This window comes from Megalops cyprinoides, chromosome 17 (assembly GCF_013368585.1).
Source record: "Megalops cyprinoides isolate fMegCyp1 chromosome 17, fMegCyp1.pri, whole genome shotgun sequence".
Lineage (NCBI taxonomy): Eukaryota > Metazoa > Chordata > Actinopteri > Elopiformes > Megalopidae > Megalops > Megalops cyprinoides.
Window position 1 is genome coordinate 2897713 of NC_050599.1, and position 15844 is coordinate 2913556.

Sequence of the window (15844 nt, forward strand, 5' to 3'; positions counted from 1 at the left end):
CGACTCATTGTTGGTGCGCTAGCAGAGCATTCTAGCACAGGTCACATTGATGCTCGGATCCTGGATTAATTGCTGTCTTTAAGGTGCCATAGATCCTTCCCATCGCTGACATCAGCCCGGGCTTAAGAGCAGGATCAGAGGAGAGGGGCTGGTACCACTGCTGTCAGTCAGAGGAGTGCTGGACACGAGTCCTCGGAGACGCATTTAGTGAAGCTGTTTGCCTGTCTTCATTGAGCCGGGACAGAAGCTTTTCTCTTCCGCGTTGCTGTGTAACCTCTGACTCTCTCTCTCTCTCTTTCTCTTCTCCCAGTAACGGAACTTCAGGTGTTGGGTTCCCAGAGAGTGTGAAGTAAGACATACACTAACCCCTGGATCCCAGCAAATCCCTGCACACAATCACCTCCCCTCAGTCCTGCATTCTGTAGCAATCTCTCACCAAAACCTCTTGCCACCTCACATCGTGATTACCACTGTAATTCGCTGATTAACAACATACTAATTCTTCTTTTTTTTTTTTTTTAAACAAACAAATTAGTAAATTTGCGATTCATCAGTTTAAAAATCAAACCGTCCAGGATGAATGAATGGTATGAACAGGCATGAATGAATATGCCAGAGAATCAGTACAGTATGTCATAGTTTCAGATTGCTCAAAACAAAACAACATGGTTGATCATTCGCTCACTGAATCAGGCCAAGCAAAAGGAATCACCTTTCCCAGTTTTTGATCAACCTCACTGATTCATCTGGTGTCATGGTTATGGAGTTTAACCCTCTATTTTCTGTTTACAGTGCTAGCAGACCTCAAAAGGCCAAGCCCTTGACAATGTATGTCCCGGTTTTACTTTCATAGTTTTACAATAATAATAATGTGACTTTTACATAGATTTGGCAGTTTGACATATATTTGCACAGAGTATAAAGTACTTTTTTAGAGCTAGATTGAGGAAGAAGGAGGGGAATCACTGTTCAAATTGCCAGCAGCTCCTTCCATATAAATTCTTTTTTGAGACTTAAGATACGCTGGCTTAGAGAATCAGTGCACACAGACGCTTCATATCCTGCCTTCATTTACGGAGGCTGATGAATCTCTTTGTTTAATACAGATAATATGTTACATCAAGGGAACTAAAACTGAAGTTTACTCTCTAATTCTTTGTTCTAACAACTGCTCTCTTTTACCATCACACTGCAACAGCATTAAACTAGATGCGCTTCTAAAAGGTCCAAACAGGCACATTGAAAATATAAGACTGTGGATTGGAGAAAGGACGAATTTCTATAGTGAGATCGGTAGCCCCTGAAATGTATTGCTTTTGGTCGCTTCATGTAGGGTTGCATTATTATTTAGCATAATGCAGTTCTTGAGATAATTTCCTGTTTGAGATGCACGGATGCATGCTGGATCAGTTTTGGTGGAGTGTAGGAAAGAAACCATGTGGTGCAGTCACCAACGTTACTACAGATACTGATAGACTGAGCTCCTCCAGAGAGTGTGTGGATCGCAGAGGCAGACTTCCTTTAATTAGAGCACAGTTGGCAGAATGCCTCCTGTGAGTGGAGGTCTGTGAGTGACAGTCTGTTCTTCAAACCCCCTGCGGTTCTCCTGGAGTATCTTCTCTGTGAATCCAAGCGGACTCTTTGCTCCAGGGCCCAGGCTGTGCTGTGCTGTTGTCCACAAGATGGTGGTTCCACTCACCCAATGCCTGCTCCAATCAGCAGGCTCGGCTGTCATTGACCACACCCATTTCCTGCTCCACTTCCTCACCCTTTAAATGACCTCCAGCATGGAGGTGCAGTGAGCCAGTTTATTAAACTATGTGTGGGTCATTGTCACAATGTCGACCCAGGTCAGACAACATGGTGACTGCCATTCACTTCGTGACCTCCTCACAACCTTATGTCAGCGTTTCTGCAACGTTGCAGAAATATTATTAGAATGGAATGTGTTTGCTGGGATGGCAGCAGGTCTGAGATCATAATTAGTGTAGATGATTTTGGTTCATTGGTTTATCAGAGAGGGTGTGTGGGTGATTCGGTTGACTGACGTTCTAACTGTTGTGTGCTGGAATTATCCTGTCCTTTTAGGGAGGAAATGGCCAAGGAAATGTCTGAACTTCTGGCTAGGTGGGTGGAGTCAAGCTGGTTTACCCGGTCCAGCTCAATCAAACGGAATTTCCAAAATCGCATAAATCTACAAAATGTAAAATGAACAGAACAATTATACATCCCAATATGAAGATGTGCATGCCTACAGACCTCCTAATTCACTAATGTAATTTTCATAATTGTGTACAAGATTTCACTGTGCTGTGAATTGGATATTACATGTATGGTGTGTGTGCGAGTGGGTACCACCCACTTGCAGCCTGAACCAATCACTTGAAGAGCTTTGTGTGGGTGGGGCTTCCCCTCGGCATACCTGGAACATCTTCAGTGCTGATTTGTGATAGGCGTTCTTAGAATCTCAAATCTTTTGCCTCACCAGTGGTCCCTCGGATTTAATCGTTTGCATCTGCTATTCAAGCTATTCAAAGTGGCATCGATTAAAAGATATATTGGAACGCCGTCCCGTTATATAAAGATAGATAAGAGTGGTCCGTGTCAGATAAAGCTAATTCTGAGTACCGCGCACTCAATCAGAGCTCGTTAGCCCATAAACACATAATTGTGAGTGAATGGTGGGTTTTTTGGGTCAGAGCAGTTAATCCCAGCGCACCGGCAGTATCTCGGTGAGTAATTGCCTCAAACCGCCTCCCACCGGCCCCCGAAGATCCGCGCGCATTGGAAACGGAGGCAGAAGGGCGTTGGCACCGTGTGGTGCCGGCGAGCTCGGAATAGCTGCCACGGCTGTGAGGCAGGTCCCCTAAAGGAAAGGCTAAGTCAGCCAATAGGATTAGTGTGGGCGGCCTGACATGACACAAACCCCGCCCCCAAGCTCCGCAGATTCTTCTAAAAGGGGCAAATCCCAGAGTTGATTGAATTAGGCGTTTTGCTTCTGCAGAGGCGGGCTGCAACGTGATCCAAGGGCGTTGTGGACTTACACAGCTGCAGGTGACGAGGGGGAAAAAAAAATAAAACATTTTCGGTTAGATTATTCCACACGTATTTCCATCAGTCAGATCCTTGGTGATTTCTTAATTCTGCATCATCATCATCATCCTCATAATCATCATTTGACGTACTTTTCCTTATCTGGCCCCACCCGACCCATTGTTTGTACTCGCTGTTTTCTAATTGCTGTTGTTAAGTTTTATTAATTTTAATGTCCTTCTCACTGCTGTTTCAGAGAACACACATTATTCCTGTGTTTTCCTTGTGTCTCGTGATATGTTACCTGCATTATCAGACGGTTTTTACCCCTGTGAATTTATAAAAGGGTGAAACAGAAACGCACCTGCTGATCTTTCCTTTGTGGTTCAGAACTGCGCTTTAGCACGTATCGCTGTGCTAAAGCCTCTTGGATGTCCTTCCCCACGCGGAGTCTCCCCTGTGTTCCAGCGGTAACCCTCCAGGGCCTTCCTGTTAGCTTGCAGCCCCTCGCTAACCCCCACCCCTCCTTGTGTCCACTTCCCTGGCATGACTCCAGGGGTCCGCAGGTGCAGGCCACCAAGGCTGCCGCCGGTGCTAAGAAGTACGAGCTGAGTAAGTGGAAGTATGCCGAGCTGCGAGACGCCATCAACACCTCCTGCGGTAAGAACCCGTCACTGCACCGAACCCCGAACCCTGAACCCTGAACCCTGAACCCAGCGTCAGAGCGCAGAGAGATCCCACGCGCAGAGCGTAGCGGACACACACCGTTGCGTTTCTAATGATGTCTCACGCCTCTGTGATGGTGATGCCTAGGGGATAAAAACAGTCCTCCTCATCATCAGGCGCGTTTCATTCACTTCTTTAATTAACGCCGAAGCTCGTGAGCGACCGCGCCGTCCTTTTGTTCGAAACGCAGCCAGCGTGAAAGCATCACACGCTTTTCAAACCTGCTGCAGATCAAACATTCACAGCTCCGCCACCTTTCTCTGCTGTGCGGTGGCGTCAGAGAACGGCCTCCATTGACTGTAGCTGTCTGTTCGTCCCAGACAAAAGCAGCGATCCGTGCTGATGCACAGAACTGGAAACTTAATTGGACAAAGCAAAACTCCAGACTGGGAAACCCTCCGTGACAAAGACGCAATTAATATGCCAGTTAAAAATCTCGTGGCCTTTGTTGGTTTACAGCTCGCGTGGCATCAGTCCTTCTCCGGTGACAGATGGAGTCGTCTGGTCTCTCTCTCTCTGTCAGACACGCCCGCTGAAAAGCGTAAAACATTTACCCAAGCTCTTTGTTTGTCTAAGCAATCACAGCAATTGCTGGCTGATGGACCCCAGTGGCCACATCCAGGGAAAAACGTGTGCCATCCTCCTGCTCTGAAAATATGGGCTGTAATTCTGACACCTGGCTGAGCCTGATTAATGTGTAAATCACAGAGTAAAGTATCAGCATTGGGGGACTGCAAGCATTTTGTTGCGTTGCGTTACATTACTGGCATTCAGCAGTCGCTCCTATCCAGAGCAACTTTCACGGGTTACAGTGTTTTACATGTTATCCATTTATACAGCTGGATATTTACTGAGGCAATTGTGGGATAAGTACCTTGCCCACGGCTACAACAGCAGTGCCCCTGCGGGGAATCGAACCAGCAACCTTTTAGTTGAAAGCCCTGCTTCTTACCGCTACCAATGCTACACTGCCACCCCATAAGAAACCACCATTAAGGAAATTCACCAAGGTGCTTTCTCAAATGAAGTGAGTTAAAGTGGAAAGTCCAATATATCTCCTTACTGAAATTAATTCCACCTGTGCCGGATTAATTTTATTGTCGTATTTGTATAGTACGTTGTCTGTTTGTACATGGTAGAAGGATGAGTAGGTCAAGTAATACTTAAGTGTTTTTCATGTGGTGTACATTGATTTCATTTTAAATTCAGGATTCTCTGCTATGCCCTGTTTTTCTCACCCGTATCAGTCCAATCGGATGTGACCTCTGTGTGTCTGGTGTTTTTTTTTTTTTGCGTGCGACTCTCCGCTGCTAATCCGACTGTTGACTTCCTGTGCAGACATCGAGCTGCTGGCGGCCTGCCGGGAGGAGTTTCACCGCCGCCTGAAGGTCTACCACGCCTGGAAGTCAAAGAACAAGAAGCGTAACACAGAGACCGAGCAGAGGGCCCCCAAATCGGTCACAGACTACGGTAAGTGGCATGTCAGTCGCCCTCCAAATCGCCTTCCTTTTAGGGAGTCCCAGCGTACCCCGGAGCATTGGGGGAGAGGTGCATGTCTGACAAAGAGGAGTGAGAGGGAGGAAATGTGTGAGGCACAAGGACTGCAGAAATACTATAGTTGATCTTTTAATGCACCATTTTGCTGCTCCTTCTGTGGAGCATGACAAAGCCACACGTGGACATGAGCCATAAAAAAATGAGTAGAGAAGAGAAGTGGGGAAAAAAACACCTGGTTGTTTTGCCCCAGGACTTAATCTGTAATCTCCCTGTGTTTAGTCTTACCCAGAGCCCCCTCCTGCAGGGTGGGCTTTACTGCCACGCTGCTGGGTTTCTGTGCTGTGTCCTCTAATTGGGCATTTCCGTATCACTCTGCATGCACAGTGACAACACTGCGACTGTTTCTCGCACTACAAGTCCCACAATGCACCAGGAGGCAAACACTGTCACAGGATTGGTGCACCTTCCTGGTGCTATCTGAGTAACTCGTAGGCACCCAGGAGACACAGCCAGTTTCAAACCCTGGGCCCTAGGGCTCAGTCTGCACATGACACAAGCATCTTTTACTGTCTGAGCCACTTCAGAGCCATTGGGAGTCTGAAGGTTTGAAGACATTCAGACAATGACATTCATTGGAATATATTTGTACTAATTGTTTCATCACTTCATCATAGTTTTTTTTTTCTTAAACAGTTTAGGTGTTAATGTGTTTTTTTTCCACTGTATAATTTATCCAGATCTCCTTACGATGTAATGTTTCTTATATGAAATGAATGTATTTGATTGTGATGAATGTAGCCATTCGTTATGCTTTTTCAGTATTCGTTTTTTTACACTGCTAGGGATGCACTGAATATTGTACTTTGCACGAATGCACTGTTTGACCTGAGTAACTTGGCATGTTTGTTTTCAGATGTTGCACCTCTCATGAATACAGCATGTAAGTGGTGACTGAGAGTGTAGTGACTAACTGCAGCGCTAAACCCCCCCTTTCACTAACGCTGGGCTGAAAGGAGAGACCTGCTTGTGCTCTGGGCCGGCTGCTGTAGACCCCCCCCTCCCCTCAGGCCTGCGTTAAGGCTCTGCTGTGCCCCTTCAAACATAACTGCAGCCAAACGCCGCTGTGCTTCTCTCCACTAGGGCTCCTGTTCTGTTTCTTTTTTTTTTTTTTTAAATGATTATTTTCTTTCTGAGGGACTTTAAATGCAAGAGTCAACCTTAATTACACGTTTGTCCCGCCGGATTGCGCCGACGTGGTTTCTTTGTGAAGCGGTTACCCTGTGGAATTGTGTTACATTTACTTAATTTCTGTGCTTAAAAAAAGACCCCCTCAGCCAGGGTGGCTGTATTTTTCATATTATCCATTTATACACTTGGGTCTTTACCAAAGCAATTCAGGCCAAGTCCCTTATGAAGGATACAACAGCAGTTTGAACCCCTTTGAGAAGCACAGAGCAATACCGATGCCACTTTCCCTTTTGGGGGTGAGAGGATTAGCCACATAGACCAACGGAAGGTGTTTATGGGCAGTGCATGCGTGTGCATTTCGTGTGATGAGCAAGGTGTCTCCTGTTAGTCTGGTCACCTCAAAGCATGTTGCCGTAGAATGAAGACAAATGAGGAGACGTCTTCAAGCGACTGAACCGTTGTGGCTGACTTTGATTCAGACATGATCAGGTTGCGCGGAGTCGGAGGCGTAAGGCAAACAGAGCGATTTGTCTAAATTTCATTCGGCTGCAGGAGACTGTCTTATTACTGTAGATTTATGAGAGCGCAATAACCTAACAAATTCACCTGCTGATTGTAAGGGAAGGCTGGCAATTTGATTTCCACCCAGGCAGAAAGACAGGGATTTGCTAAATCATTCATGCACACATGCTGATTACAGTGTATATATTTTGATTATATTAATATTTTTTTTTAATCAGAAATGCCAAATTAGCAATGCTCTCGTGTTGATGTGCCTGACATAATTTCTTTTTTTTATGCTTCCTGTTCAAATTTCGAGTGCATCAACCCCCCCTCATTTGCTTTTTTTCGTTTATGAGGTGTAACTTGTCCAACCTAGTTTTGGGGAAAACAGCAACCTATTGTTATCCTGGTATGCAAGAACATTAACCAGTGACAGACACTATAACTAAAAAATCTGACTGTATTAATATGCCAATATTAATACACTCAAACAATACTGAAATTGTTAGTTAGCTTGTTAGGGGTTTTCCTTTTTCCCGTTGGATTGGTGCATCTGAGGTAGAGGAAAGCTCTGAATGAGGGAGGGGGGCACTTTTTGTACCCCGCTAATGTAACGCACCCTGTTTCCTGCCCCCCGTGTCTGGGTGCGAGGGTTCTGGATGCGCTCACAGGGGTCTGTTTTGTTGGCGCAGGGTGTGAGAGGCTCCTTTGCTGCAGTGAGATTTGAAGTGGGTCACCTTGACATGTTGGCAAAGCTGGGACAAGGTGGCCCTCCAACCCCCCGCCCCTGCTTCCTTTGGTGTACTTTGAGGAGGGGCCTCTCTTTTAATTTCCAAACTTCCATTTTTATTTTATTTTATTTTTTTCTTCATCTGTTGCCTTACTTTTGATCATCCCTACAGTGGTTTTGGGCTGAATGATGTAGGATTTAGGTGTGTCCTGTAAAATCACTGCCCTGTGTTTTCAGTGTAGAGCCAGCATGGACTCGTGTGGCACAGAACACTGTTGCATTAGTGTAAATTTCTCAGGGTCTTTGACACGGGCTTTCTTTCCGCCATGCCTGCGCTAGAGAAACAGACTGGCGTTAGCACGTTAGCACGTTAGCGCCACAGTACAGGGAGAGGATGACTGACAGCGTTAAGGCTAGTCTAACAACCCTGTCCCCCATGGCAGCCCAACAGCACCCCGCCCCGCCCGTGCCGGCCCGGCACCACGAGATCGCCATGAACCGGCTGCAGCGCTACTTCCGAATTCCCTTTGTCCGCCCCGGCGACCAGTACAAGGACCCGCAGAACAAGAAGAAGGGCTGGTGGTACGCCCACTTCGACGGGCCCTGGATCGCCCGGCAGATGGAGCTCCACCCAGACAAGCAGCCCATCCTTCTGGTGGCAGGTCAGTGTCCTGGGCACTCTCTGGGTGATAGGTACCAGCCTGGGCATCCCCCGGGCGGTGGATGCCGAGCTGGGCACTCTCTGGGTGATGGGTACCCACCTGTGCCAGAGAGATCAGGGAGTTTGGTTTCACTCAGGCTTCCACCGGCCTGTTTGGTACAGATTTATTTAAGGATCCAGGCTGTGTACCGTGAAGGTTGTACTGAGCCTGCCAAATTTATTTTCCATCACTCCCCAGGCCAACAGACATGATCACACTGCAGAATTATATGCTAATTACCAAACCAGCCGTTGTAAGTGGAAGTCACCTCAGCCTCCAGATTCAGCTGTTACTTGATCATTTCGCACCTGCTCAATTTTTCTCACTTTGGTAATGTAAACAGTGTGATTGACACCCACGCTCCCTTTGTGCTCTCTGTACAGCCTCAGAAATGACCTGTTCAGACGTCCAGCATTTCTGTGGCTATTGGTTAGATGTTAAATCCAACTCAGCTGGTGATCGTTAGGTACTGTAGCCATAATGTTTCCACAACATGCAAAAATGCAAATTAACATGCACATGGAACTGTACCAGTCTTTCCAGTCCTGGCTAGAGCGTTTCCCCCGTTCCACTCTGTCTCTGCCACTAGGAGGCACACTCTTTGCCCAGGTTTTTTTTTTTTTTCTTTCCCATTATTGGCATTTCTTAGATGCTTTTATCCAGAGCGATTTACATCAGTTGCAGGTTTTTACAGTATCATTTATACAGCTTGATATTTACTGAGGCAATTGTAAGTTGAGTACCTTGCCCAAGGGTGCAGTAGCAGTGTCCCTGCGGGGAATTGAACCCGGCAACCTTTCAGTTAGGAGTCCTGCTCCTTAAGCACTATGCTGCACTGTTGCCAAGGTGTCGCTGTTCCAGCTCCTTTCCTCCTGCTGTCCCCGTCTCAGGCCTGTCTGTCCGTCTGTCTGTCCGTCGTTCTGCAGGGAAAGACGACATGGAGATGTGTGAGCTGAGCCTGGAGGAGACGGGCCTGACGCGGAAGCGGGGGGCGGAGATCCTGCCCCGCCAGTTCGAGGAGATCTGGGAGCGCTGCGGCGGGATCCAGTACCTGAGGAGCGCCATCGAGAGCAGGCAGGCGCGGCCCACCTACGCCACCGCCATGCTGCAGAACATGCTCAGATAGAGTGCCGCCCGCCACGTCCCGCCGGAGCAAAGGGAAGAGTGCACTCCCCGTCCGAGAGGGCATTTAAAAAAACATCCGTTTCCGACTGGGGGCATCCAACCTTGTAAATGAACAGGTTTTTTTGTTCATTTTTGTCCTTTTTTTGTTTTAGTTTTTGTTTAGTTTTTGACTTTTTAGTTTTTTTTTTTTTTTTTTTGGATTTTTTAAATTTTATTTTATTTTGCTGTGAATCTGCACGGGAAAGTCAGTCAGCTAGCTAGACCTTTTCAGGATTTTGTATTTCAATGCAAATCTGATCTTTGCTTTAATCTTGCTCTACCCTTAACTGAGATGCCTTAAGAACTCCTTTTTGACAAGGTAACTGCTGAGCATAGGAAGAATCTCAAAGCTGCTTCTCCAAAATAAACCTGTTAAAAAGGAATAAACGATAGATATCCATATTGATAGTGTTCAATCGTTAAACTGTCTCACACTCTATTGTTATACTATTATTAATGCTACATGTATATGCAGAAAGTCCAATAATGATTTCTTTCTTCATCAGACCTCCTCAACCGTCAATGTCACTGAATGCCGGCGGAAACTTTGCCATTTACATTACGTACGCCTTCAGTTTTATGGGACAAAATTTGCACAAAAATTTTCAGGGTGTAAAACTTGAAATGATCAGGGGTGAAGAAGAATGAACTAAGTGTTGTATTTTTCAAATTCCTGACAGAGACACACACACACACACACACACTCTCTGCAGGTACCTCCGAGGACTCACAATGATAGATGTGCATGCCTGAAGACAGTCAGATAGATGCACTTGGTCACGTGACTAAATTTCACTGAACTTGACCGCCTCCATCATGTGCCACTGCGGTAGGCAGGGTGAGCAAAGTATGGCAGTGCTTCCATTTGTGGGAAAAGATGTTTTCCTTGTGATTTTTTTTTTTTTACCCAAGTAACTACTACTGCTAGTACGTTTAAAACTGAATGTAACTTAATTTCATTGCCGTTCCTTTTTCTCCCCATTGTCCTTCTGTTGTATGTTTCTCTTTGACCGTTGATCCGATGAACACAGAAGGAGGCAGCCAACGGCCCCAGTTCACCCCTGGTTATGCAGTGACTCCACTCAAGTCTATCGGCTTTCAGAAGGCCTTTCTCTACCGGTGACCTTAGCATATCTGTAAACTAATTCTTTGTTACTTACCAATAAGGCTTGGAGTTTCCAAATACTGATGTTTAAAAATGAGATTTATAAAATGATGCAATAATTCAAGAAAGATATGTGATGTCTAAAATCATAAAACGTTTTGTACTGCCTCAGATAGACTCAATAGTGAATAATCTTGATACTGAAATTGGTAAGAAAGTGTGCTGTATGTGATGCAGTGTAAGAGTGACTGTATATTTGTAGACAGATATACATTTGGACCAAGAATATTACACAGATTGCATGCAAGTCTGTTGTGATTGAAGTTTGAAAGGAGTGTTGCGAGCTACAGATAGCTGCTCTGAGCTGGACAGAGGAACATCAAAAAGCTTATTAGAATATGCAGGGTGTCTTCCCTCTCCTCACTGTCCTCCTATTTTTACATGATATATATACAGGATATCTTATATATATTTACAGAAAGAATGTATGTAATTTCTATGTAATTTTCAGGATGTATTTTTTGAGGAAACAATTACTATGTTGGTGATTTAAGAGGATGGGGGTGGTGAAGACATTAGCATCTCAACAAACGAACATCTCCACGTGCAAGCATGTTTATACCCCCTGTAAAACATAGCAATATCTTAACTGCAACAAAGCGGAATGGAGACAAGCAAGGCTTTTTAAGAACACCGAGTGTGTGTGTGAGACAATCTCGTGCCAGGCTGGGACCGCCTCCTCCAGGCCAGCTTGCTTGTGACCGCTCCGTTTGTCTGCTGCAGGGCACCGTGTGGGTGACGGGATTGTTTGGTCTCCTCTCCCAGGCCTGCGTCAGAGGCATCTCTTAGTGCCCCACCTGATTATTTCTGAATGATTTGAGCACCAGAGTGATTGCTCCCGGGAGTCTCCTGGATATCCCCTGAACACGGACGGTGTAAAATTAAGGTTGATTGTGGCGGGGCCGTGGTAAGACAGAGCGCACAATCACAGCTCCGATTGAATGGTTTTTTTTTTCACCCTTGTGCGTTTTCTAATTGCTGATTTCTAACTGATGTGAAAAATAAACACATTCCATGTACAGCTTGGTGTCCTTTTCCTCCACCTCACACTGACACAAATGTTTGATACCAGATGCATTGTGCATGTCGGAGTGCCAAGGTTTGGAACTCTCCGCATTCACCATCTCCTCCAGATACGATGCCAATGGCCAGGGGGTATTGCATCCTGTTTGGAAATGATATAAAAATAATAAGACTCATACTGTCTGAGGAATTCTGTAACGTTTTGTTATTTCTACACTTAGCTGATATTGTCAGCCATGAAATACTCAAGCAAAAGGAATGATATTTTTGTAGGAAAATTTACTTTAACTTCAGTTTTTACAATGCAATGTAAAATAAAAAAAACATCACATCCTACTTAATTTCTTCATGTATTTTTACCATCCGCATTTAAAACAGTTCTCTGTGCTTGAAGGAAAATACTCCTTTGGATTTAATTGCTGCTAAATTCATACACTGAAAATGCTGGTTCTTCAATGTGTAAGGGTCATTTACAACATGGAAATAAACTTAATTGCTTCTATTTTAAGCTACAAACGAAGAAAAAGGAAAAAAGAATTTTTAAAAAACAGTCACCTTTAAACCACAATGCTAAACAAACAACAGTTAACAATGGTTGAGTTTGCATAAGGTGTTTTGGTTTGGTTCACTTACTTATGTAAGACGCACTGGACGCTACAACAAGGAGGAAGTTGGGTCTCATCGTCTATGGAGTCCGTTCACTGAAACTGGATATTAGCCTGAATGGCTTGAGCCACAGAACGTTTACATGGAAACTCCACTATTGCAGAATAATGACTAGCTAAATGGGAGTGATATTTTGAAATATACTAATTTCTGTGGACACAGAAAAACAACATTAAAATTTCATCGCTACTATGGTCATGTCCTGTAGTTTCTTTTCGTGATACCGTGCATCAGTTCTTACATAAGTACCTCATTGTGAGGGAAAAAAACATTTAACCTTTGCCAAGGGTACACATGAAAAAAATCACTACTAATATTCAACAAGTAATCCTGTACAAAGGTTCACAGCGAGAACATTCAAATGCTATCGCCAGTCCATTACATGAAAACACGAGTTTGTGAATTGCAGCGAATTAATTTCATTCCGATACTTGTCCACATTTCTTTTCCTTTCCACTCCTTTGGTCCATCGGTAATCCTGTTCAACGGTTCAACTGTCCGCACAGTCCACCAACCAAAACAGGCATTTGCAGAGAGCTAGGAAAATCCATTTGGCTCAGGGTGAGAGAAGTTCAGAGGGAGGGGCCTTCAGAGGACATGCGCGACGTTTAGGGCACCACTTTCTGCTGCTCAGTCAATGGTCTGCTGCCAATCACAAAACCATCCCTTCAAAGCGTTTGGTATCTTGAGTCCTCAGTACAAAGTTTGAAGTTCTGTATTCATCCGATACTTGCCATGTCTGCACAGGAGACAGAAAACACAGGACATAGCCACTGTTAGCGTTTCTGTATGTCAACGACAAGCTAACAAGCTAAGAGTGACACTTTCTTAAAAGACATAACCTGATAAATAGAATTCATCCCAATTTACTAATACTGTCTTTCAGCATTGCATGTACTATTCTGATAGTAATTCTGCTCAAGTATTGCACAGCATTTTGCCTTCGATGTTCTGCATGAACAAAGCTGCTCAGCGTTTCAGCAACACTCAAACAACAAACTTCATACCTATGAAGAATACAAGAGCATATATAGAAACATCAAGATTTACTCACAAACATGAATTTTCAATTGTATCCATCATGACATACAATGTATATTACATTGGATGTAGTAGTGAATTATATATGAAAAATGCAATTAATCACATATGTGGACGAATTAAAATTTATTTAGATTTGTTGAAGTATGTCAGAACTGCAAAATAGGTGGACTGTCAAGTGAATTAGATGTCATTTGTTACTGTACAAAGATAGAGCTGGAAAATAGCCAAAGAAAAGACCAAAGTTATCAGATTGTAGGAAGACAAACCGGGCACAGGAATCATGGCTGACGAATGCGTGGTTTGATAAGCAACTTCTGTACCATGAAAAACAGGATTAACAACGCCCACTGTAGTCTTAATTTAGACTACTCTTTCAAAAGTAAGTACTCCTCTCAAACTGATCAATAACAGTAAGTGGGTAATAGTGTATTGTAGAAACTGCTCTCTCAGCTCTAAATCTACTTTTGGCCTGCATGTAAGGAGGATTACATTTCACCAATCTGGTCCAAAACAGTTTTTTTTTATTCAGCAATAGGAAGCTCTTACTGATGTGTGCCGATTTAACCTCAACAAACAGAGCCGGAAAAAATAGTTAGTCTCATCTCTCTTTATGATGTTAAGGACACGGTTTGTTTAATCTGTTCATTATTGTTGCTACACTGTGTAAAAGCTATAATTAAAATTATTTCTGTGCCAAATCCTAGTACCATAAATAGAGGAAGGGGAAAATGACATCACAAAAAAGTCTTTAAATCTGTCCCTCATGGATTCATCAACCATTTCTTTCCAAACATTTGCTTTTCTGAGGGCTGGCTTCAGGGATGCTAAATTGCTAGAAAGGTTCATGGAATCATAAGTGAAGTTCTCACAGGATACCATACAATGGCATCTTACACCAAAAACCTTCTCCATGCATTGTTGAACTGAAAGTTGTCACGGTTTCAAAATCTGAATAACAACTGAAAGACCAGAGCCAGACCAGGAAGGAATACAGAGTGCGTAGTTGTCATAGTGATAAACGGCCTCTGCTCCATCTGTCTCTCTATGGTCCTAGCAGCTGACAAAGATGCAATTTAACAAAAACTGTGCTATGAGAACTGCATAGTTTTCAACCAGGTCCTTACCTCATTATGTAGTCAACATTGATGAAAACCTGCCATTTCTGTGACTAACTTGTCAGGCCTGGTAGTGTGTAGTTCCCTGGGAATCTGTTAAGTAAGCATTAGAGGAAAAAATGAGAATTTTTCGGGAACATATTTAAAATGAATGTATTTAAAATATTTTATAATGAATAAACAACAGAACAAATAAACAAACAAGAAAACAGTTGGCACTATACATTATTCCAAGGGGAAAATCACATTGGGTGAAGCACGACAAGAGGTTGGCTGTAAAGAAGATACATTAGTCAGGACATCTACATACACACAGAACGGTAAAGTCCTCCTTAAGATTAAAAGCCCATGCTTATGCGTTGCATGGCAGTATCCTCTTTTGAAAAGGAAATATAGCTGTTGTAGCAGAGTCTAAATTCTGGCACCATTCCCATTTGATTTTTTTTTTGTTTGTTTTCCTTTTGAAATCTGAGCCAAAACAACGGTGGTGATCCAAATTATGCATGTACAAATATGCATCACTCCAATATGCAATGTAGCTTTGTGCTCTGATTGGTTTAGCAGGGTTAGATGCTGGCATGCTTCTAAGGTTGCTCAAGCAAGCCAGGCTACAAGAGATTTAACCAACCGGTTAATCACAAGAAACAAATCCAGAGCCGAAGGTGGGTTCCTTACAAGGTGAAGCCAATACAAGTCGAAAAGCTGCCGTCACTCCAAGGTTTGTGACAAAAGATTAGCGTTTGAGTCATACGTTACCTTCAGTCTTATGGCCGGACTCAATCTCACCACAATGTGTTTGTCCCCACTTTTGAGTAACGCACTTAAGCCAGGGTAACATATTTTAGTTTCTTACGCACCGGTCATGTAATTACTGAGCTCACATATTGCATATATTGCAAGTGAATAAATTAACTTGTGGAAATGTGTCACTCAAAATGACTAAGTCAAAGCACATTGTGGCTGGACTACATCTGGCTCTTAGTTTAGCTTAATCTATTTTAGAATGAATATATATAATAAAATATATCTTTTTGTAATAAAACTGAGTGCAGTTTTTGAACAGTATGCTTCAAAGTCTTTCACCTTTTTGAAGGATACTGTGTCCAATAGAGGATACTGTTACATGGGCTTTACATATAAGTGCTTGACACACAGTAAGACTGAATAGAGAAAACTGATAGAGTAAAAGGACACATAAATAGAACAGTACAAGCTGACAAATTAATAAAGTTAGTATTGCTAAGGTGTTTGTTACTGAGATGTTCAGACTACTGACACAGATACTTGA

The 15844-nt window shown here is 43.7% G+C and overlaps 1 protein-coding gene across 1 annotated transcript in view; it reads left to right on the forward strand.

Moving 5' to 3' along the window:
- Positions 1–11592, forward strand: part of LOC118792729 (unconventional myosin-VI-like) — a 69034-nt gene extending 57442 nt beyond the window's left edge. Inside the window, exons 29-36 of the mRNA XM_036550635.1 lie at positions 311–349; positions 793–828; positions 2089–2127; positions 3590–3693; positions 5098–5229; positions 6170–6196; positions 8122–8340; positions 9306–11592. Of these exons, the coding sequence (XP_036406528.1) occupies positions 311–349; positions 793–828; positions 2089–2127; positions 3590–3693; positions 5098–5229; positions 6170–6196; positions 8122–8340; positions 9306–9505 (796 nt within the window). The 3' untranslated portion in view covers positions 9506–11592. The remainder of the gene's footprint in view (positions 1–310; positions 350–792; positions 829–2088; positions 2128–3589; positions 3694–5097; positions 5230–6169; positions 6197–8121; positions 8341–9305) is intronic.
- The last annotated feature ends 4252 nt before the right edge of the window (positions 11593–15844 follow it).